Raw genomic sequence first — 22,023 nt, forward strand, 5'->3', positions numbered from 1 at the left:
CTGCTAGTAATGCTTTGACCTTGAGCAAGTCCCTCAACTCTTGAGTTTTCTCCTCTTTAATATGAGGGATTTAAATCCTATTGATTTAATCCTATTGACTGCTGAATCTCCTTCTAGCTCTGATATTCTATGGTTCTGGGTGGAAGATTTAGAGAAGGCACTGAAGAAAATAATAGAACAAAGCATTACACTCCTAAAAATAGATCTCACAAAGAAAGACATTTAAATAATCTAGGAAAGAGTTTCTCTATTGCAATGTCCAATTTTTCAAAGTGTTCTGCAGGCCTGCTAGAGAGCAAGGGAAAGAGTATACCTTACTGTGCTTCACAGTCTGCTTTCTGTCTGTCAGTGTTTAATCACACAATTCTGCTCTCACCTTATAGCCAGAATACAAGATCGCTGATCCTATCTGTACATACATATTTTCATTACTTGTGGCTTTTACAACATTTCGCATCATATGGGACACAGTGGTTATAATACTAGAAGGTAAGATCTCACTAATATCCCCATTGTGCATTTATTACTTCCCTAAGTCTCATTGGGGGTGGGGGTAGACACTCTAAGGTAGGAGCCATGTCTTTTTTTTTTTTTACTGATACTTATTAGGCTACAGTAACGCTACCTTACATGTATATAACATGAGAATCCATGCACTCTCCCATTTGTTACCCATTTGATCCTTATAATAGCTAAGAAAAGTAGGTAAGGCAGACATTATTATTCTCATTTACCATTAGAAAATTAGGGTTAGAGGGGTAGCATAGCTTGACTTAAGGTCATGCTGGAATAAAATATGAGGCTAGGATAAGAATGCAACTCTTTTGATTCTTAATGCAAGTATGTTAGGTGGTTTATTTCTTAATTTCAATTTAATATGCTACTGTACTTTGTCATATTCTTAGCATCCCTGCATCACTAATATTACATACTGTATAAGCATGTAAATATAAGATTTCCACAGTAGGTTAATCATTATTAGGTGTTCCTTTTTCTGTGTGTGTCTGCTCTAGCTTATTTGTTAAATGAAGTATTCTGGGTTGACTAACATTTTTTTAATGAGAATGAACATTTTTTATTAACCTTTTGTGTATGTGTGCATGGTTTATCTTAAAGTGTTAATATGTTCTAATGTGTTCATTTTAAATGAATTTGGCAAAACCAGTTGGTTTCTTTTGAAAAAGTCCTACTAGTAATATATAACTTTTCCCCCAAAATAAACTTTACTTATAAATGATATATTCTGAACTAATAGGTGTGCCAAGGCATTTGAATGTAGACTATATCAAAGAAACCTTGATGAAAATAGAAGATGTTCATTCAGTGGAAGATTTAAATGTCTGGTCTCTAACATCAGGAAAACCCATGGCCATAGTACACATACAGCTAAGTATGTTGCTGACGGTAAATACTGGGGTTGGTGGACTTCTATCTTTGGAATTAAATATCTGTGCTTATAATTAAGTAGAAAGACATTTCTGCTGGAAAGATTTGTTTTAAGGGAGGTACGGGCTCTTCAGAAGGTGAGTTACAGATCATTTTTTATAGCAGAGCAATATTTATCTCTTACCTGACTGGTGGTGGCACAATAGAGCATCAATCTGGGATGCTGGGGTGTCCTGGGTTTGAAACCCCAAGGTCACTGGCTTGAGCACAGACTCACCAGCTTGGGCGCAGGGTCACTGACTTTAGCCCAAGGTCACTGGCTCAGCTGGAGCCCTCTGGTCAAGGCACATAGGAGAAGCAATCAATGAACAAGTAAAGTGAAGCAACTACAAGTTGATGCTTCTCATTTCTCTCCCTTACTGTTTTTTTTCTCTCTCTCAAAAAAAAAAATAATAATCAGTTAAAATATATAATTTTTTATATCTTTGAGATGAGACATTACAAAGAGACTTTTGCCTTTAAAGGCATTACTGTAAGTATACTTACCATGTTTGTTTTTTTACATAAGACAAGCTAGAGCATATGTTTTTATTTCTTTAAATCATTTCACACATTGATGCCTTTTATTTTATTTTTGTCAAAATAGTACATACATGAAGTTTATTTTTAGAAAAGTAGAAAAGATGAAAGACTTGTAATTAATGTTTAGATTTCTTTCTCCACCTAAGAGTGGACTGCAGAGATTGGGATGAGAAGCTGGTCTGGCTTTGTAAACTGATACATTAACAGGATAGCTTCAAGAAAGAGGGTAGAAATCAAACTAATAAAAATATATTCAAAGTATGCTAAGGTTTTTTTCCCTGCGTCTTATTCACTAATGGGTAATGTACAGTGAGTAGTAACAATATTTCCTTGACATTGCAGTTCCTGGAAGTTCATCTAAATGGGAGGAAGTACAGTCCAAAGCCAAGCACTTATTATTGAACACATTTGGCATGTATAAATGTACTGTTCAGCTTCAGAGTCACAGGCAAGAAGAGGACAGAACTTGTGCAAATTGTCAAAGTTCCAGTTCCTAATTTTAAATGTTGGGGGACTGCTCCCTTATTTACCCTGCAGTCACAGACTTGAGAGCAATAAATGCACCCCTAGCAAGAAGCTGGGATTCCTGATGCTGTGTCCATGTCATGCACCGCACTCGCCACTGTCTGCCTGCGATGCTGGTTTCTGTCGAATGGTAAAATGAGACTTCGCCATGATTTTCAGATGAAGATGTTTCCAGAACACTGTTTACAGAACAAGACGTGACCTTACAGATACCTCAGAGAAGACAATCGGAGATCGTATTTCCTTAATTGCAACAGAGTATATGTTGTCAAGGAGGCAGCAAGAGTTCTGTATTTGCATTTAAAATTCCTTTGTAAATCCCGTTTTATATCAAGCCAGTGCTGGAAAACTGAATTTTTTTAACATAATCTTAACACCCAGCTTCTGGAATTTGACACCCAGCTCTCTTTTTACAGAAATTATTTCTCAACAGATTTCAGAAAGTACTAGTAATTATCCAGAGTGGAATAAGCATGTATTCTTAAGTGTTTCAGTAATGTTTTATTTCACAAATAAGTCTTCGTGTTACTGTTATACCTTATAAGCAACTCTTTCCAGATGTTACAGGGTGTTTTGAATCTCAAGGTTAACACTTTCAGTTATTTGTAATCTTATCAGAACCAATCCTTATATATTGTGGTCACTGTCATTAAATTGCTTTGGAAATATTTTCAGTATTATTGTGAATGGCAGAAGTTAACCTTAAACTGAAATTCCTATATGAGAATTTAAACAAAATATAGGAGTGAGGATGAAGTGTGTAGTTTCAGATTTAAATCTTCCTGAAATCACTTTCATTGTTCATGGAATTTATCTCTATTTAAGAATGGCAGCAGACTGCAAAATGTAAACAATCATGTTCTGTCCTTTTAAGAACTGCCTTATGTTTCATACAGAGAGTTTGCTTGGTCCTTGCTTCCTGCCTCCACACCAGTTCATCTGTGTGTCCTTCAGGGTAGAACCCTGGAGGGCGAAGGTTCTGTTTGTAATACCCACTTCTCATGTGTAGATGAACTGCATTCCTCCAGAGAGAACTTCTTTTATGACATGAGTTAGGGATTCCCCATGGACTCCAGAAACGGTAGATATGGTGTTGAGGTTTTCCAATAATACCATAGCAGAAATGCTGATAGGGATTGGGGGCAGATATAACTCTGAGAAGGCAAAAATTTTAAGGGTTTTTGACTCTGTGTGTGTGTGTGTGTGTCTGTGTTTTAAGGCGCTGGACTGGGATGGACAGTAAATCTATTAAATCTATGTGGTAGGAGGTTAAGCATAAAAGTTCCCAAACAGAAGGCAACCTAATTGGTAACAGTTGTATTAAAGAGGCAACTATGAATATTCATGTTTCATTTTGCAACAGGGTTTTGAGATTTTCTTTATGCTCCTTAGGAGTCCACCTTCAGCAGAGAATCAGAGTAAAGTAAGAGACAGGTTGTGAGATAAAATCCTAGCTAGATAGGCAGATGACTTAAAATATAAGTGAAGAATATGAAACAAATTTTATCTTTCTCCCAAGTACCTCACTCTAAGTAAACCTAAGATACAACCTGGATTTACCTAAAAGATTGGTGAGTTGACGGTGTCCAACAAAAGTGTTGATGAGGGTTAATGGTGCCTAACAAAGCCTAGCGTTTGTTGAATTGAAGTTGGAAATTTTATGGGATTCTTATTGTGAATCCATCTAAAATAATGAGTTGAGTTTTTCAAAAACTTCAGGAGCACATAAACTGTTTAAATAAAATATTCTTAAACATAAAAGGTAGGTTAGAATGCATGAGAGGCACATCAGTGCACACCTGGGCATTTGTGGACCCGGGCTGCCCAGCAAGAGAAAGGAAAGGGATGCAGGATGCACACCCCTGCTGGTGGGTTTCCCATATCTGCGGAGCTTGTTTCTTGTAAACTTTATCTTAAATAGGTGTATCTTAACTTCTCACAGCCTCTTACTCCTTGAAAAGTTATTGGCTAAAACAGTCTAAAATCCATGTGAGGATTGAAAAGGATCCTTTTGTAAAATGCAAAAAACACTGAATACTTTTGTAAATCTTAATGATTATGTTCTATTTAAAACTAGGTACACACGAAGTTTTCTGTGTTTTGCTCTTTTGCAGCAAGAACTACCGATTTTGTACTTAACTGGGTCTGTACGATTTAATAGTTGACAAATTTAACTTTTTGTAACTTGACAAAACCCACAGAGAAGAATATGAACTAGCAAATAGGACGGGGACTGCATGGCTTCTGACAGAGTTTGGTCTTCCTGTCACCCTCGGAGTACTACCACCAGTGACCTGTCAGCCAGCGTGGAGGGAAAGCTCCACTGTCCCATGCAGAGCGGCTGCCGAGTCTGGACAAACACCTACCATTGTTCACTCTGCACTGGGGAAACAGATCATAGCGTAGAGCCAGGCAGTTCTTCAGTGCCATGTGTTTGAATTAACATTTGCAAAGAATCAAAGTTAGTTGTGTACATAAACCTGTGTTTCACAACTCTGGCCCAGCGGAGCCTTTTGATTTATTTTAGGAAAAGGCCTATTTGGTTAATGACCATGCTGCCTTAGAAATGCAATGTGGGGAATGTAGTTGAATAGGCATATTTCAGAGAGCTTTGAAGTACAGAACCACAAGTGACTTATTCCCACATACATTTTCTCTTAGCTAGGCCCATGTAACATGAGCCCGGAGTTTTACAGCTTGTGGCTCCCATCAGTATTATTTGCCAAATCACTGGATTTCTTATTTTTCTGGGTTTTTCCAACTTGGAATGCTTTATTTCCATTTTCTTTTTTTTTCTTTCTTTTTTTTTAACAGGCTTTATTGAAAGGAAGAAAGGAGCCCTGTCGGGGGAGAAGAGCCTATTTCCATTTCTAAATGAAGTGTCCTGCTGTTAGAGAGTCTCCGTGTTCTAGTTCTGTCTGGAACCCAGATGTCCTCACTGACATGTTTATCTTTGGTAGAATTTTCCCAGAATAGACACAGGCATGAGCTTCCCTTTCATGTTAATGTGAGAAAAAAACATCTTTTAGAGACAAAGCACCACTAACAATGGTGTTTCCAGGTGGGGAAAACTTAACAGCTGATTGTTCTTGATCCAGATCTCTGCACACTGAACACGGTGATAGAAATAGACTACACTACCCAACCACTGTGCAGGTCATTGCTAATAAGACTCTGGCTTGTGCTTCTCAAACAACCACTCTCACTACTTTTTTAATGCATTTATATGAACTGGTTCATGATAAGGAATAAGAAGTTCTTACAGAATTTGAGGCCCTTTAAAATAAGGTTTTAGGCAATTCTTCTGTTGATTTTACCATACATATAGTAAATTTAAAGTTACAGATTATATTCCTAGATATAAGATTAGCTCTTTTGGTTCAGTTTGTCTTTGAACCGTGCCTAGCTCGTGAGCCGTTTGGGTATTAGTCACAGATGAATTGTGACACCTCGCCTGACCTGTGGTGGCACAGGGATTAAAGCATCTACCTGGAATACTGAGATTGCCGGTTCAAATCCCCGGGGTTACCCAGTCAAGGCACATACAAGAAGCAACTACTACTATGAGTTGATACTTCTGGCTCCTCCTCTCCTCCTTTCTCACCTCTTTCTAAAAATCAATAAATAAAATCTTAAAAAAAAAAGAATTGTGACACCTCGCTCTAGGCTTGTGTAGAGGGGAAGCAAGGCTGACCTCTAGGTAACTGACTAAGCTTACTATCTTTCTAATCAAAACACCACCTGCGAACCCCGGCTGCAGATCTGTTATGTGAATCCTGTCGGCCAGGGCTTCAGGTTTGTTTCACAGATCACCAATCAGGGATATTATTTGTGATGTTGGCAGGAGCACAGAAACTGCGGAGAAGAAATTGTGGGAGTTCCTCATGTTAAATCGTGTGTGTGCACTTGGGCCAGCCGGCCGTTGCATTCTGGCTCACAAAGGGTTTAAGCTGTTCTTCTAGTCATTGTGAAGACCAACAAAAACAGCCTTTGATTTTTGATAAGATTGGAAAACATTTATGGAGACGTTCTCTGATAGTGTCGATTTAAATACTGCAATTAGGTATTTCCTGAAATAACTGCAGCAGAAAAGCAGAATATGTAGTGTGTCCACTTTGCACAGGAAGATCCTGCATATCTGGAAAGCTGTGCTTCCCTGAGTATGTTATTCAGTAAGCCATACCCCAGTTCAAGAAGTGTATATACTTTTCCATATACCCCTTCAGAAACCAGTATTTTGCATATAATTGATTTTGGAAAGATTTTGAAGCTGGTGTTTGTCTATGTAATTTAAAATCAAAGTATAGTCTATGTATATCTACTGTATTTGCAATTTTTAAATTGTAATTTCCTATATGTTTATTAAAGTATTGTTTTGCCATGTGGTTTATTAAAAAATGAAAATGTACAGTCCCTTAAGTTTCTGGGGTTTTTTAGTTGATTAATAATAGTAGGCCTTAAAACATGAACTTCTTAAAAAGAAAAGCATTAGAAAATAGATGATAACCTATCTAGTTTTATAATCTCAGATTGTAATGCCCTCTTAGATCTTTAAGAAATAAGCCTGAAAAAAAAAATCTTCCAGATAGGATGAAAAGAAATATTAAAAGAACCTTTGTTTTTATTTTCTATTGGTCACTTTTAATGGCCCACTAGCCCCAGCAACAATGGCAGAAAGAAAAGAGGGAAGCCCCTGAGAAAGTGAGATGGGAGAGGATCGTGAAGTCTGATAGTAATGACCTAATGACTCTCCTAGGGTATAGACAGGTCAACTATGCCTCCTGGGCCATGTCTGCCCTGCAGACTGTTGTGTGTGGCCTATAGAACTGAGAATGGTTCTTACATTTTAAAATGGTTTTTAATAATCAGAATAATGCCTGATCAGGTGGTGGTGCAGTGGATAGAGCATCAGCCTGAAATACTGAGGACCCAAGTTCGAAACCCCAAGGTTGCCAGATTGAGTGTGGGCTTGTTGGCTTGAATGTGGTCTCACCAGCCTGAGCACAGGGTCGCTGGCTTGAGCGTGGGATCATAAACATGACCCTATGGTTGCTGGCTTGAGCCCAAAGGTTGCTGGCTTGAGCAATTGGTTACTCGCTCAGCTGGAGTCCCCCAGTCAAGGCACATATGAGAAAGCAATCAGTGAACAACTAAGGTTCTGCAACTATGAGTTGATGCTTCTCATCTCTCTCCCTTCCTGTCTGTCTCTCCTGCTAAAAAAAAAAAAAAAAAAAAAAAAAAAAAAATCAGAATAATAATATTTTATGATGTGAAAAGTCTATGACATTTAAACATCAAGTCTATAAATAAAGTGTCACTTAAACACAGCCACATCATTTGACCATGTATTGTGTGGCCTCTTTCACACTGCAGTGGCAGAGTTGAGTAGTCACAATAAATATAAAACGTGTGTGTCTGCGCCTGCAGAGGAGAACTGGCCAGCCTGGCGTGGCCTGCTGTAGCAGCACGCACGGACGCAAGCACGGACGCAGCAAGCCCTCCCAGGTCCCACTTAGAAGTTGCTGTGACTGGCCGATTGGAGGCTACCTAAGTCACCAAAGTTTCTTTTTTTCCTTGACCTTTTTTCTTTCTTTTTCTTTTTTATCCTGCTTGGAGTTTGGGACAGAAATGTAGGAAAGGAGTGGGAAGATTTCACATATCACCTGTGCACCATATGCAGCTTCTAATGTTCACTAGCAGTTTTCTACTCAGAACACTATGATCACCAGAATCATTTAACAAAACTTTTATTCATAAAGTTTTACTCAGTTGATTTTTTAATTTTTCACTAAAGTTATGACAAAAATAAAGGAAATAAAAAGGTATGTATGTGGAGTATCTCGCAGTTTGTGCCAACTGGAAGCTCACAACTGAAAAATAACATTTTATCTGCTAAATAAGATGAAAATTGGTTGTGAGGCTTCAAAAAATTTTTTAATTTTCCAGCTACCTAGAAAAGACTCAACTATTTATCTTCTTTTTCTAAGTGAGAGGAAGGGAGACGGAGTCCCACATGCACCCCGACTGGGAGTTACCCACCAACCCCCATCTGGGGCTCTGGCCATCTATGGCCAAACTCCCAACCGAGCTCTTCCTAGCACCAGAGGCAAGGTCATGGAGCCATCCTCAGTGCCTCGGGCCAACTTGCTTCAACCGAGCCATAGCTGCAAGAAGGGAAAAGAGAGAGAAAAAGAGAGAGAAAAGGGGGAGTAGTGGAGAAGCAGATGGGTGCCTCTCCTGTGTGCCCTGACCAGGAATTAAACCCAGGACATCCACACATCTGGCTGACAATTGACCATTGAGCCAACCGGCCAGGGCCAAGACTCAACTATTTTTTAAAAACAGTAATAAAATAAAATTTTAGATAACTTATACTGGTAAATAAAGAAATGTTCATATTGTTTATCTACCTAGCTATTTTTCTATTTTGATGTGCATTTTTTTGGTCCATGTCAGATGCTAAAATAAATTCTAATTTGGGGTAACAGCCTTACAAGCTTTTATTTATGCTAAACTTTTAGATTTATTTATTATATTAGAATTATGGTTTTGGTTATAATTCAGTGCCAAAGTTTACTCTCTGTTTCTCTTTCTCCCTTTTTTTTCCTCTCTCTCTCTTTTTCTTTTCTTTCTTTCTTTCTTTCTTTCTTTCTTTCTTTTCTTTTTCTTTCTTTCTTTCTCTTTCTTTCTTTCTTTCTTTCTTTCTTTCTTTCTTTCTTTCTTTCTTTCTTTCTTTCTATCTGTGAGAGGAGGGGAGATAGACAGACTCTTGCATGTGCCCCAGACTGGGATCCAAACTGAAACCCCTGTCTGGAGCCAATGCTCAAATTAACTGAGCTATCCTCAGCACCTGAGGCCAAGGCTCAGACCAACTGAGCTCTTCTCTGCGACTAGAGCCAATACTTGAACCAATGGAGCCACTGGCTGCAAGAGAGAAAGAAGGAGGAGAGAGAGGAGCAGATGGTCGCTTCTCATGTGTGCCCTGACGGGGGATTGAACCCAATACATCTACATGCTGGTCAAGGCTCTATTCACTTAACCAACCAGCCAGGGCTACTCTGTTTCTTAATTGAGGCACCAGAATAGTACTCTGGATTTCACTACATGCATTTGAAACCATTCTTTTTAAGATTTTATTTATTGGCCTGACCAGGCAGTGGCACAGTGGATAGAGCATCAGACTGGGACGTGGAGGACCCAGATTCGAAACCCCAAGGTCGCCAGCCTGAGCGCAGGCTCACCAGCTTGAGCGCAGAGTCGCTGGCTTGAGCGTGAGATCATAGACATGACCCCATGGTCACTAGCTTGAGCCCAAAGTTGCTGGCTTGAAGCCCAAGGTCTCTGGCTTGAGCTCCAGATCATTGTCTTGAGCAAGCAGTAACTTGCTCTGCTATAGCACCCTGGTCAAGGCAAATGTGAGAAAGCAACCAATGAATAACTAAGTAGACAAAGGAGCCGCAACGAAGAATTGATGTTTCTTTTTTTTTTTTTTTTTTTTTGTATTTTTCTGAAGCTGGAAACAGGGAGAGACAGTCAGACAGACTCCCACATGCGCCCGACGGGGATCCACCCGGCACGCCCACCATGGGCGACGCTCTGCCCACCAGGGGGCGATGCTCTGCCCCTCCAGGCGTCGCTTTGCCGCGACCAGAGCCACTCTAGCACCTGGGGCAGAGGCCAAGGAGCCATCCCCAGCGCCCAGGGCCATCTTTGCTCCAATGGAGCCTTGGCTGCGGGAGGGGAAGAGAGAGACAGAGAGGAAGGAGGGGTGGGGGGTGGAGAAGCAAATGGTTGCTTCTCCTATGTGCCCTGGCCGGGAATCAAACCCGGGTCCCCTGCACGCCAGGCCGACGCTCTACTGCTGAGCCAACCGGCCAGGGCCAGAATTGATGTTTCTCATCTCTCTCCCTTTCTTTCTGTCTGTTCCTATCTGTTCCTCTTTCTATCTCTCTCTCTGTCTCTGACACACACACACACACACACACACACACACACAAGGAAAGACTTTATTTATTGATTTCAGAAAGAGGAGAGAGAGAGAGAGAAGGAGGGAGGAGCAAGAAGCATCAATTCACAGTAGTTGTATGTTCCTTGACCGAGTAAGCCCAGGGTTTCAAACCAGCAACCTCCGCATTCCAGGTGGACACTATTGACTGTGCCACCACAGGTTAGACTTCACCACCTGCACTTGACTGAACTATCTCCCCTAAGGTCACTGTTGCTCTTTTAAAAGCACCAGAACACATTTCAGCCCTTTAAGTTATTCCCTATAGAGATCATTCAAGGGGGAACAAAAATCAAAACAAAATGTTTGCATAGGGCAAGAATTCTCAGGGCAAAGAAGAGAGGCAGATGCCTAGGGGGAAGAACCTGAAATACGTAGAGATATTTTGTAGCCCACACCTCTTTTTCTCCCTTTCTGAGTTTCTATCTTCTCTCCACAATCTTGCTTATATTCTCCTGCTTAGGAATCTCACTTTATCTTTAATGTTTTTATTTTTTACTTTACAACTGAAGTGTTACATGTATTTTTTAAGGCTCAACTCAAAGATAAGTTATCATAAAGTAAACATAACACACCCAGGACAAGCAATATAACATTAGCAGACCCAGAAGGCCTTCTCATGTCAAGTCCCATCTCTGCTTCCAGATAATGCAGAACAATTTTTCGATGTTGTATCAATTTGTCCTTCCACCAGCAATATATGAGAGTACCCATTGCCTCACATTTTGCCACTTGGTATTGTCAGTCTTTTCATTTTAACCATTCTGGAGAGTATATGGTGGCACCTCCTTGTGGTTTAAATCTGCATTTCCTTGATACAAATTAAAGTGAAGTGAAAGATCTCCTTCTAGTGGATAAAATCGGAAATACCTGAGAGATTCTTTTCAGAGCACAGTCTTTCCTTATACCTAGCGTCCTCCACCTTTTCTCCTTCCCTTAGTCTCTAAGAATAAAAAGTTGATAATCTTTCATAAATTCATTGTCTGTTGTATATTCTTTAATAATGCCCTTTAAGTCTTCTTGCTCATTTTTCTATTGCGTTTTTATATTGACATATAAATGTTTAGGTTAACTTGTAAACGTTCTTTAGATTTTGACACGAACCCTTTGTTAGTTACACGTGTTTTTTGCACACACCTTTTCCACCTTTAACTTTAAAATCAGTTCATTTTCACCTGCACGAGTTCTATTTTGTCATACTCAGAAGTGACCAGCAGATGGCGAACTAGCCTTGCTACTGAACCGTGACACGGGTTGTGCCTGAATTTCCCCTAAATCTCCCCAAATATTTTGCAAATACGCGATGTTGAAGAGAGAGAAATCAATCTTTAAATCATTACATAGCTAAATGGAATAAATATAGAAAGCCAGGCGAGGCTGCAGGGAGGACGGTGGGGGGAAGTCGGCGGGGCACCAAGTGGACTCCATGCTCATTTCCTCGGAGCAAGCTGCAGGCTGACTGAAGAAGAGAAGACCATACAAAAGGCAGGTGCCCACTAGCACAGGGTCTGTGAGGAGAGCAGCACAGGGATACACTCAGGGGGAGTGTACGTATTTGCTACCTCCTTTCCATTAAACTGACTTAGTGAGCCTCAGAAACCAAATAGGAAACCAGCCCCACTTGCTGGGATGGAAAAATGGTGTTTTGGGGGGAACATGTTTGAATCCTGAGGCCTAGTAGGTGACCATCAGCCTGCCCCTTTCTGCCTCCACTTGAGACCAAGTGTCCTTGACCTATGTTTCAGTTCCTGACCCCTAAGGTGGAAGGACTCCTCAGCTACTTTACCATGAACCGGACAGAGGGACAACAGGGCAGACCTCAGAGCTGTCCTCGAGGCCTGAAGAAATGATTCATCACCCCTTACACCACCTCAGACCAATCAGTTTCTGGAACAACCCTGACTCCCACCCATGGCGTCTTGTGATTTAGCCCCTATAATCTGTGACCTTATACACCTTTGGGGAGTTTGGGCTTTTGAGCATTAGCTTCCCGTTGTACTAGATGGCACCATTCACAATAAAATAGCCTTTCTCCACTGCAGTTCTCTGTTTAGTGTTTGGCTCGGCTAGCCCGGGGTTGACAAAACTTTCTGTTGTGTAACAAAAATAGTGACTACAAAGGGACTCAGCCCTGAGTGACCTTTCCAGCCCATGGTTCAGCAACCCATGGCCGGTGGCTGTCTGTCCAGGTTGTGTCCCAGCTGCTGTTTGGATTGATTGTTCCAGGGACAGACCTTCAGTGCTCACCACTGACCAGGCAGGGCTGATCAACAGTGCTTTCTCTCTCTCTCTCTCTCTCTCTCTCAAATCATTAAAAAAAAAAAAAAAAAAAAAAAAATATGCCCTGGCCAGATAGCTTGGTTGGCTAGAGCATCGTCCCAAAGCACAGAAGTTGCCAGTTTGGCCTGACTGGTGGTGGTGCAGTGGATAGAGTGTCAGACTGGGATTTGAAGGACCCAGGTTCGAGACCCAGAGCTCGCCAGCTTGAGTGCAAACTCATCTAGTTTCAGCAAAAGCTCACCAGCTTGGACCCAAAGTCACTGGCTCGAGCAAGGGGTTACTCCTTCTGCTGAAGGCCCACAGTCAAGGCACATATAAGAAAGCATCAGGCCCTGGCCGGTTGGCTTGGTGGTAGAGCGTCAGCCTGGCGTGCAGGAGTCCTGGGTTCGATTCCCGGCCAGGGCACACAGGAGAAGGGCCCATCTGCTTCTCCACCCCTCCCCCTCTCCTTCCTCTCTGTCTCTCTCTTCCCCTCCCGCAGCCGAGGCTCCATTGTAGCAAAGTTGGCCCAGGCACTGAGGATGGTTCTGTGGCCTCTGCCTCAGGCACTAGAATGGCTCTGGTTGCAACAGAGCGACACCCCAGATGGGCAGAGCATCGCCCCCTGGTGGGCGTGCCGGGTGGATCCTGGTTGGGCGCATGCGGGAGTCTGTCTGACTGCCTCCCCGTTTCCAACTTCAGAAAAATACAAAAAAAAAAAAAAAAGAAAGAAAGCAATTAATGAACAACTAAGGTGTCACAATGAAAAACTAATAATTGATGCTTCTCATCTCTCTCCATTCCTGTCTGTCTGTCCCTATCTATCCCTCTCTCTGACTCTTTGTCACTGTAAATAAATAAATAAATAAATATTCTTAAAAAAAAAAGTTGCCAGTTCGATCCCCAGTTAGGGTACTTATAGGAACATACAATGTTCCTATCTCTCTCTTTCTCTTTCTCTTCCTTCTTCTCTCTCAAATCAATCAATTAAAAAAATTAAAAACAAAAAACAGTGCTTTCATTTTGCAGTGAGAGAAATGGGGCACTTGCTTTAGAAGATATCTGTTAGTATAACCTCGTGGGTGGTAACTCTGGGACACCCTGCCATACTTTTGGTTGGGTCCTGAGGGACACATTTGACCTCTTTGGGCCTCTCCCTCTCCCTATGAGGTCCTGTTAGGGAAAGGGCCCCGAGAGGTTACAACTAGAAACTAGGATTGATTATTGGAACTACATCTGTTATTTCTTGAGTCTGTGTCTCAACCCAGCAGTGGAATTTTGTTTTTAACTTGATATCAATTTTAAATTTGGTCTAAATCTGGTAAATTGAACCTGAAAGTTATTATATGTTTGGGGGGTGGGAGGGACATATGAATGAGAGGGAGATACGTTGTTTGCCAATGTTATTTGTTTTTGTTGTTGTTGTTGTTTGCCTTTTCCTCCTTTTTTTGTGTTTTTCCAAAGCTAGAAGCGGGGAGGCAGAGAGACAGACTCCTGCATGTGCCGGACAGGGATCCACCCGGCATGCCCACCAGGGGGTGATGCTCTGCCCATCTGCAGCATTGCTCTGTTGCAACTGGAGCCATTCTAGTGCCTGAGGCAGAGGCCATAGAGCCATCCTCAGCTCCTGGGCCAACTTTGCTTCAATGGAGCTTTGGCTGTGGGAGGGGAAGAGCGAGATAGAGGAAAGGAGAGGGGGAGGGGTGGAGAAACAGATGGGAGCCTCTCCTGTGTGCCCTGACTGGGAATCGAACCTAGGACCTTCACACACTGGGCTGACACTCTACCACTGAGCCAACCAGCCAGGGCTTGATGTTATTTCTTTTATAGCATTCAAAGCTTGGTCATCTGAGCAAAATCTTAAATTAGTCTACCTACCAGAAACATAATCTGGATCCAGTTTTTCCTCTGGTGTTTGAATCGTATCTGGGACACAAAAGCTGGTGATTTAAAATGCAGGCTATGAGCTCTCTGTGTATGTTTATCTGTTTGTTTATATACATCTATGTATGTTCTAGATATAGCATATTTCTACCCCCGAATGGTATTGCTAATTTGTAATACTAAACTGGCTTAAACAAACTAGTGTTTGTATGAGAATTATCAAAAATAGAGCAGACCAATCCAAATGCTTTTCCAAATCACATGATTTGGGGAAATATTTGATATTAAAGCTGGTTCTGAGTTTGGTTTGGTTGAATGGGCATATCTTTAAAATTATCAGCACTAAATAATACTTTTATTTTAACTGGGTTTATTAGTCAAATAAGTTCATGTTATCTCAATTACAAAATTTTTCAGCAAGAGATATAGTGGGGCATGCTAAAATTTTTATAAGTAATCTGAAGTTGATTATTAGGAGCAAGTAAATTAAATAAATGTAAATGAGATTAAATTTTTTTAGTTTAACTTCAGCAATAATTATATGTGTTCTAAATGGTTTTCTAAGTCTCTTTGGTAACTTGAAACTTTAGAATTTTACTGAGTTAAAAGATAAATATTATTAAATATCTATATATTTCCAAATAACATGAAACATTAATTGCTAAACAAGTCTATGTTGACCTACTTTTGACCTCTTATTAGAGACACTAAAAAATAAATTTCCATCTGTTAACAAAAACGTTTTTGTGCTTTGCCAGTAAAAGAACATATACTTCTAAAGTTTATGAAATAGATTCATAAATTTGCTAATCTAAAGAACGTGGCCTGACTGGTGGTGGTGCAGTAGATACAGCATTGCCCTGGGACACTGAGGTCCCAGTGGGTTGCTGCCTTGAGCCCAAGATTGTTGGTTTGAGCAAGGGGTCACTGGCTCAGCTGGAGCCCCCCAGGTCAAGGCACGTATGAGAAGCAATCAGTGAACAACTAAAGTGATGCAGCTATGAATTGATGCTTCTGTTCTCTCTCCCTTCTGTCTCTCTCTCTCAAAAAAAAGTAAAATAATAATAAAGAATGTTGATTGTTGCCTGATCTGTGGTGGCGCAGTGGATAAAGTATTGACCTGGAATGCTGAGGTCGCTGGTTCAAAACCCTACGCTTTCCCAGTCAAGGCACATATGGGAGTTGATGCTTCCTGCTCCTCCCCCTTCTCTCTCTCTCTCTCTTCTCTAAAATGAATAAATAAATAAATAACTTTTTAAAATACTGATTGTTTACATTTTAGTTAGCAAAAATTAAGATTCTAAGGGTTATGAATTATAACTAATATAAAAGGAAATGATGTGTGTTTTCAGTGAAGAAAGGTATAGTGTATAGAAATACATTTTTGAAGGAATTAAGAGAAAGTGGTTGTCCTAAAATAAAGTTGATTATTTCTGAATGAGTAAGTAGAGACAAACTAAGGAAGCCTAGGAAAATTATAGAAGTTTTGTGAAAAAGGAATTTTGAGAAAGAAATATCTGTATGGTCAGGCTGGATAAGATTTAAATAAATTTGATAGGGTAAGTTAATTCAAGTACCTAAAGTAAGCTAATATAGAATTGGAGTTTGGTTTTCTTTTATACTTTCAAAAGAACAAAGTTTTCCTATATTATTCTGCTCCAAACAAGATACTGTGAGAGGTTTTCTACCTAAAAAGCAAGGATTGTATATTTTATGAAAATAGTTTTCTGTCCATTAGTGGACGAGTGGATTAAAAAGCTTTGGTACATATATACTATGGAATACTACTCATAAGAAATGATGACATCGGATCATTTACAACAACATGGATGGACCTTGATAACATTATACTGAGTGAAATAAGTAAATCAGAAAAAACTAAGAACTATATGATTCCATACATAGGTGGGATATAAAAATGAGACTCAGAGACATGGACAAGAGTGTGGGGGTTATGGAGGGGGAAGTGAGGGAGGGGAGGAGAGGGGCACAAAGAAAACCAGATAGAAGGTGATGGAAGACAATTTGACTTTGGGTGATTGATATGCAACATAATCAAATGTCAAAATAACCTAGAGATGTTTTCTCTGAACATATGTACCTTGATTTATCAATGTCACCCCATTAAAATTAATAAGAAAAATTTTTTTAAATAGTTTTGTGTCTTATATTGTCTTAATCAGGTACTTAATTACTTACTAAAAAAAATCTTCTCCATCTTAAGAGCTAAGGTTTTGATAGTAACAGGTAACCTGTATTTGTCTGACACCTTTACTTTTACTTTAAGTAAATAGGTAATTTAATATTGTTTTATAGTGATATGGAATCCTTTTGGTCAAGCATGTTTGATGAACTTCCCAGGGTTCTGAATGTAAAAGGAGACTTATTTTAACCTATAAATGGCCTTTGGTTATTCCACTGGGCTCTGGAAGATTTGCTTACAATGACTCTCTCTCTCTCTCTCTCTCTCTCTCTCTCTCTCTGAGAAAATTTAAACAAATTAGGCCTATTTGATATACTAAAATTACATGGGAAACTTTGTCAAATAAAGAAATAATTATGTTATATTTGTATGCATATATACTTATTACTAAAGATGAATTTTCAAGAGATTATAATCTCTAAGAGTCTGCAATGTCCTGATATAATATTTTCACTTGTAATTCTAGTTATTTTCTTACGTGTTATGTTGCAGAGAAAAATAAGTTTGTTGATTGTATTATAATAAATCTATAACTGCATCATTTAAACTTTTTGTCATTTATAATCATTATTTTATTCTGATAATTTTGCAAATATGTTTCCTCTTTAGAAAGATAGAGATGACTCCAATTCATTCCAAAATGCAGGTCTATTTAAGAATAAACTTTTGGATCATACCTTTAAAATGGATAAAGATTTATAGAACTCAAACAAATAAATGCTGGCAAATAATCAAGATAAACAAGAATTGATTATATCGCACTGAATGAACTGAGTATGATTATACTTTTTATGAATTTTTGTTTAAAATATTGCTGATTTTTAAAAAATCTTTTGATTTCCAGATAAAAGGAAACTTTTTTTAACTGCTATGACTTAGCAATTTGATAAATTATATTTTTGTAAACAGAATTGAAACATTTTAGTTATTACAATATTATTGACTATATTCCCTGTGCTGTACCTCACATCCCCACGCCTGTTTTGTAGCTACCTATTAGTATTTCTTAATCCCTTCACATTTTTCCGCCTGTTCCCCCAACCACTCTCTTCTCTGGCAACCATCAGTCTATTTTCTGTACCTGTAAGTCTGTTTCTATTTTGTTTGTTCATTCATTTTGGTAGATTCCACATATAAGCAGAAATCTAAAACTCTTAATAATGGAGTATTTTTATTTTTGTGGCAATGTGATTATTTGCACAAGTTAATAAGAATGTATTCCCTTGTCTGGTTGGTTCAGTGGACAGAGCACTGACCTGGCATGCAGATGTCTTGGTTTCACTATCCAGTCAGGGCACACATGAGAAATGACTGCCTGTTTCTCTTACCATCCCTCTTCCCCTTCTCTCTCTTTTCCCCTCTTGTAGCCAGTGTATCAATTAGTTCGAGCGTCAGCCCCAGGCACTGAGGATAGCTCAGTTGGTCTGAGCATTGGCCCCAGATGGTGGGTTGCCGGGTGGATCCCCGTTGGGGAGTATGCGGGAATCTTTCTATCTCCCCTTTTCTCACTTAAAAAAAAGAATATATTCTCTTTATAACAAGATATAATTGAAAACTGGTTGTTATTATCAAACCTTTGGTTAGAATGTCATGTTAGAGAGAAATGCATAGACTTGGATATAACCACATAGCTTTAAGGAATTAAGAATGATTTATGAATGCCAGCAAAAACTCTTGGATATATTGGCCAGGTACTTTGCTTACATGGGTTAAGCTTACATGTTTTTGTTTTTGTTTTAATTAATTTATTTAGGGAGAGGAGTAGAGACAGACTCCCACATGCGTCCCGCCTGGGATCCACCCAGCAAGCCCACTAGGGGGTGACACTCTGCCCATCTAGGGCCTTTGCTCAGTAGCAACTACAGTCATTTTTTTAGTGCCTGAGGCGGAGCCATCTTAGTCCCTGGGCCATGGAGCCATCTTCAGTGCCCAGGGTCAACTTGCTCCAATTGAGCTATGGCTGTAGGAGGGGAGGGGAAGAGAGAGGGAGAGAGAAGCGAGAAGGGAAGGGTGGAGAAGCAGATGGGCGCTTCTCCTGTGTGCCCTGACTGGGAATCAAACCCAGGACTTCCACATGCCAGGCTGATGCTCTACCACAGCCAACCAGCCAGGGCCAAGTTTTCATGGTTTAAAGAATGTCAGTTTTGGCATGAGCAGAAAACTTGAGATATTTTGGGGACCTCAAGAAGAGAGGGACTCACCCAAAACCTATAGGAATTGCAGGAAACATCTGATGGCAAGTCCTTGCTTTGGCTTTTCTGGCCTTGAGAGGCCTTTCTAATTCAAGCTGAAGATTCCTCATGAAAGATTCCAGCAAAGCAGATTTTAAAGTGCCAGTATAGCTAATTAACATTTTTGCTGGACTTATATAAATAATGAGGCCAAGTTTATTGAAATTAGACATTTTTACAAATAAATTAGTCTTAATTTGGCTCTTTGGTAAAAAAAAAAAATGGAGCTGATTTTAGGCAGAAAAATTACGTTTCAATAGAATCTGTGGCTATTAGTGTTGTTCATTGTTGTTTGGTTCTGTTTTGTTTTCTACATGTAAACTAGATTGGATCCTAATTATTCTATCTTCCTCTAATATCTGCCTATGACTCTCCAAACATGCTTCCAATTTTCTGCCATGCTTTGACTAGGAATCATTGAGAAGTAAAACTGCCTTCTTCCAGCACCACGCAAGCTAAAGATGGACGACTCGATATAAATTCAGGAAGTCACCACAACAGCTCATGCTGAATCAGTCTCAGTGACTGATGGTGAGTGAGTCATGCAGAGAGACCACCTGAGCACCTGATGGCATCATCAGAGACATTTCAAACTAGAAAAATGCTTGCAGTTTTCATCTGCAAATCTCAACTGACAGTCTTACAAACTCAGAAGTTGGTTTATAATTTACTCTGACCATTAACCTTTGTTTTCTTTTCGTTTTCATAGACATAGCTCTCATTAAATACCTGCTATTATGAATTGAATCTGTACAGTCAGCCGTTTGTTCCACTGTTCTGTTCAAGCTCTAAGATTCCCACAGACTACCTTAGAGCCCACGGCATGTGGATCCTTAGACAATAGGATTGCTTTCTATTACTAGCTGGCAAAAGGAGGAGTTCCTACGGTAGTTAACAGAACATGCTATGCCTACACTAATATCTCTGGGGAAATTAACACTCAGATAAATAGAATTATGCAAAAGGCTACCTAGCTACAAGTTGTGAGAATGACGTAGACGATCTCTTTTCTGGAATGGGAGGCCCATTTTGTGGGTTATTACTGGGTTGCATTATATTAATCATCCTTACCGTATTTGGTTTTCTAACTGTTAGAGGCTGTACGTTTTTGACTAAATATCTCATCTTTAGGACTAAAAGCAGGGATCCCAAGGAAAAAGCAAACATTATGGTGGTACAGAGTATTCACAGTAAACAGGAACTAAAGAATATTTTCAATTAAATGTAAGAGTTTCATTCCTCTAATCCCACACTCTGCCCCTTTTCATCAGGAGACAGCCAGTGGTCTTTGCCCCTTCCCCTTCCATACTGAGGAGTGATCAAAAGGGAGGAATTAAAACCAAGGGTCCTTATGACTTTGATTAAATTCAGTTTTAAATTCTAGCTCTAGAAGTAACCTCTAGATAGATAGATCGACAGATACCCGTAAGAAACTGAGCCTTTACCCTGGATAATCAGCAAACCCTGAGGCAGCAGAAGACGGTAGCTCAGGCCTGTGACTAATAGTCACACTGTCCAGGCAAACTAAAGATAACATCTTGACCTAAGTTATGTTTCAGTTTGTGAGTCCTAAAGTTACTTTCCCTTGAAATCAGACAGAGGGACAACAGAACAGACCTCAGAGCTGAGCTGTCCTCAAGTTCTGAAGAAATGATTTATTACCCCACCTATGACCAATCAGCTCCCAGCATGACCCCGAACCCCTAACTCATGGTGTCTTGTGATTTAGCCCTGTATAACCTGTAACCAACACACCATCCGGGAGTTTGGGCTTTTGAGCATCATGTTCCTGTTCTCCTGGGTGGCGCCATTCACAATAAAATCGTCTTTCTCCACTGCAGTTCTCTGTCTCGTGTTTGGCTCTGCTAGTGCTGGGTGGATGAACTCTTTCTGTTTTGTAACAGACTCAGAGTGGATACCCCTGAACTGGCACTAATAAAACATTTCATTTTCCTTCCTCCTCCCCAGCTTTCCTTCCCACTGAATGAGTGAGTGAATGAATGAATGAGTGAAAATGTCCAAGCCTCCTGAGTTTAGAATCAGAGCACATAAGCCCCTCAATGAAAGAAAGACCCCCAAGGGTCCTTCAGTTGTACTACAGGTAGTAATAGCAACTCCAGGAGGGAGCTGGGAGGGGCCTGGTGTGATGGGTTAGCTTGTGATCAGCTATGATTATGAGCAAGGTGGAGGATCCTTCAGTTGAAGGAAAGACAGAAACCAAGGCCTGAGGCATATTTGGGGTGTGGGGAGAAGGAGACCTTTACCATGATCATCTGCAAACATCAAGCCAGAGTGTCACAGCTGTGGGCCACCCACCACCTCTGTTATTCCCAAGACCTAGCAAAGAGACTGGCTCATTTAGAATGTGTCAAATGAACTTATCAGTGCTGTTCCTTCTCACTGTTCAGAAACGAGCCCAGGCTGAGTTGCACCCTTGAAGCTCTCTTCCGTCTCACATCTGTTTTGACCCAGCACTACCCCCACCCCTTGCAGCACATGGCAATACAGGCTCAGAAAGAGGCTTTTTCTCTTTTGTTTCTTTCATTGGGGATGATCGGGTAAACCACTCTCTGAGCACTGTGGAAGTTCCTCACTGGATTTCACACCTTCAGAAGGTGAAAGACATTACACCACTAAAACTTCCCAGTTCTGGGGGTTGCCAGGGCAGGTGCCCACAGGCTGAGGACAGGGCAGGCACAGGAAAGTGCACGTCTGCCAGGTGGGAGGGGGTACCCAGGGCCCGGCTCTGCTTCTCCTGGGTCTGACTACAAACGGGGATGCTGAGCGTGCTGCCCATCACCTGCCAGACGGACAGTGCCCAAAGCCTGGGGTAGGGAAGGATGCCGGGTGAGAGAGTGCTCATCAGTGTAACTGTCATCCCTCAACTTGGTGTTTGGAGTTTTCCCCTTTCTCCCGGCTCAGGTGGCACTCGGTGGTTTGCATAGCTA

At 40.5% G+C, this 22,023-nt stretch overlaps 1 protein-coding gene and 1 long non-coding RNA gene across 2 annotated transcripts in view; one reads left to right on the forward strand and one right to left on the reverse strand.

Moving 5' to 3' along the window:
• The window catches only part of SLC30A4 (solute carrier family 30 member 4), a 31,629-nt gene extending 24,728 nt beyond the window's left edge, over nt 1-6,901 (forward strand). The window contains exons 5-7 of the mRNA XM_066388067.1: nt 384-489; nt 1,256-1,390; nt 2,311-6,901. Coding sequence (XP_066244164.1) covers nt 384-489; nt 1,256-1,390; nt 2,311-2,465 — 396 coding nt within the window. The 3' untranslated portion in view covers nt 2,466-6,901. The remainder of the gene's footprint in view (nt 1-383; nt 490-1,255; nt 1,391-2,310) is intronic.
• LOC136407716 (uncharacterized) overlaps nt 1-22,023 on the reverse strand; it is a 55,785-nt gene that overhangs the window by 27,449 nt on the left and 6,313 nt on the right. Inside the window, exon 2 of the long non-coding RNA XR_010751998.1 lies at nt 1,571-1,721. This is a non-coding gene — a long non-coding RNA (uncharacterized lncRNA). The remainder of the gene's footprint in view (nt 1-1,570; nt 1,722-22,023) is intronic.

The sequence above is a fragment of the Saccopteryx leptura genome, chromosome 6 (assembly GCF_036850995.1).
Source record: "Saccopteryx leptura isolate mSacLep1 chromosome 6, mSacLep1_pri_phased_curated, whole genome shotgun sequence".
In the NCBI taxonomy this organism is placed as follows: Eukaryota; Metazoa; Chordata; class Mammalia; order Chiroptera; family Emballonuridae; genus Saccopteryx; species Saccopteryx leptura.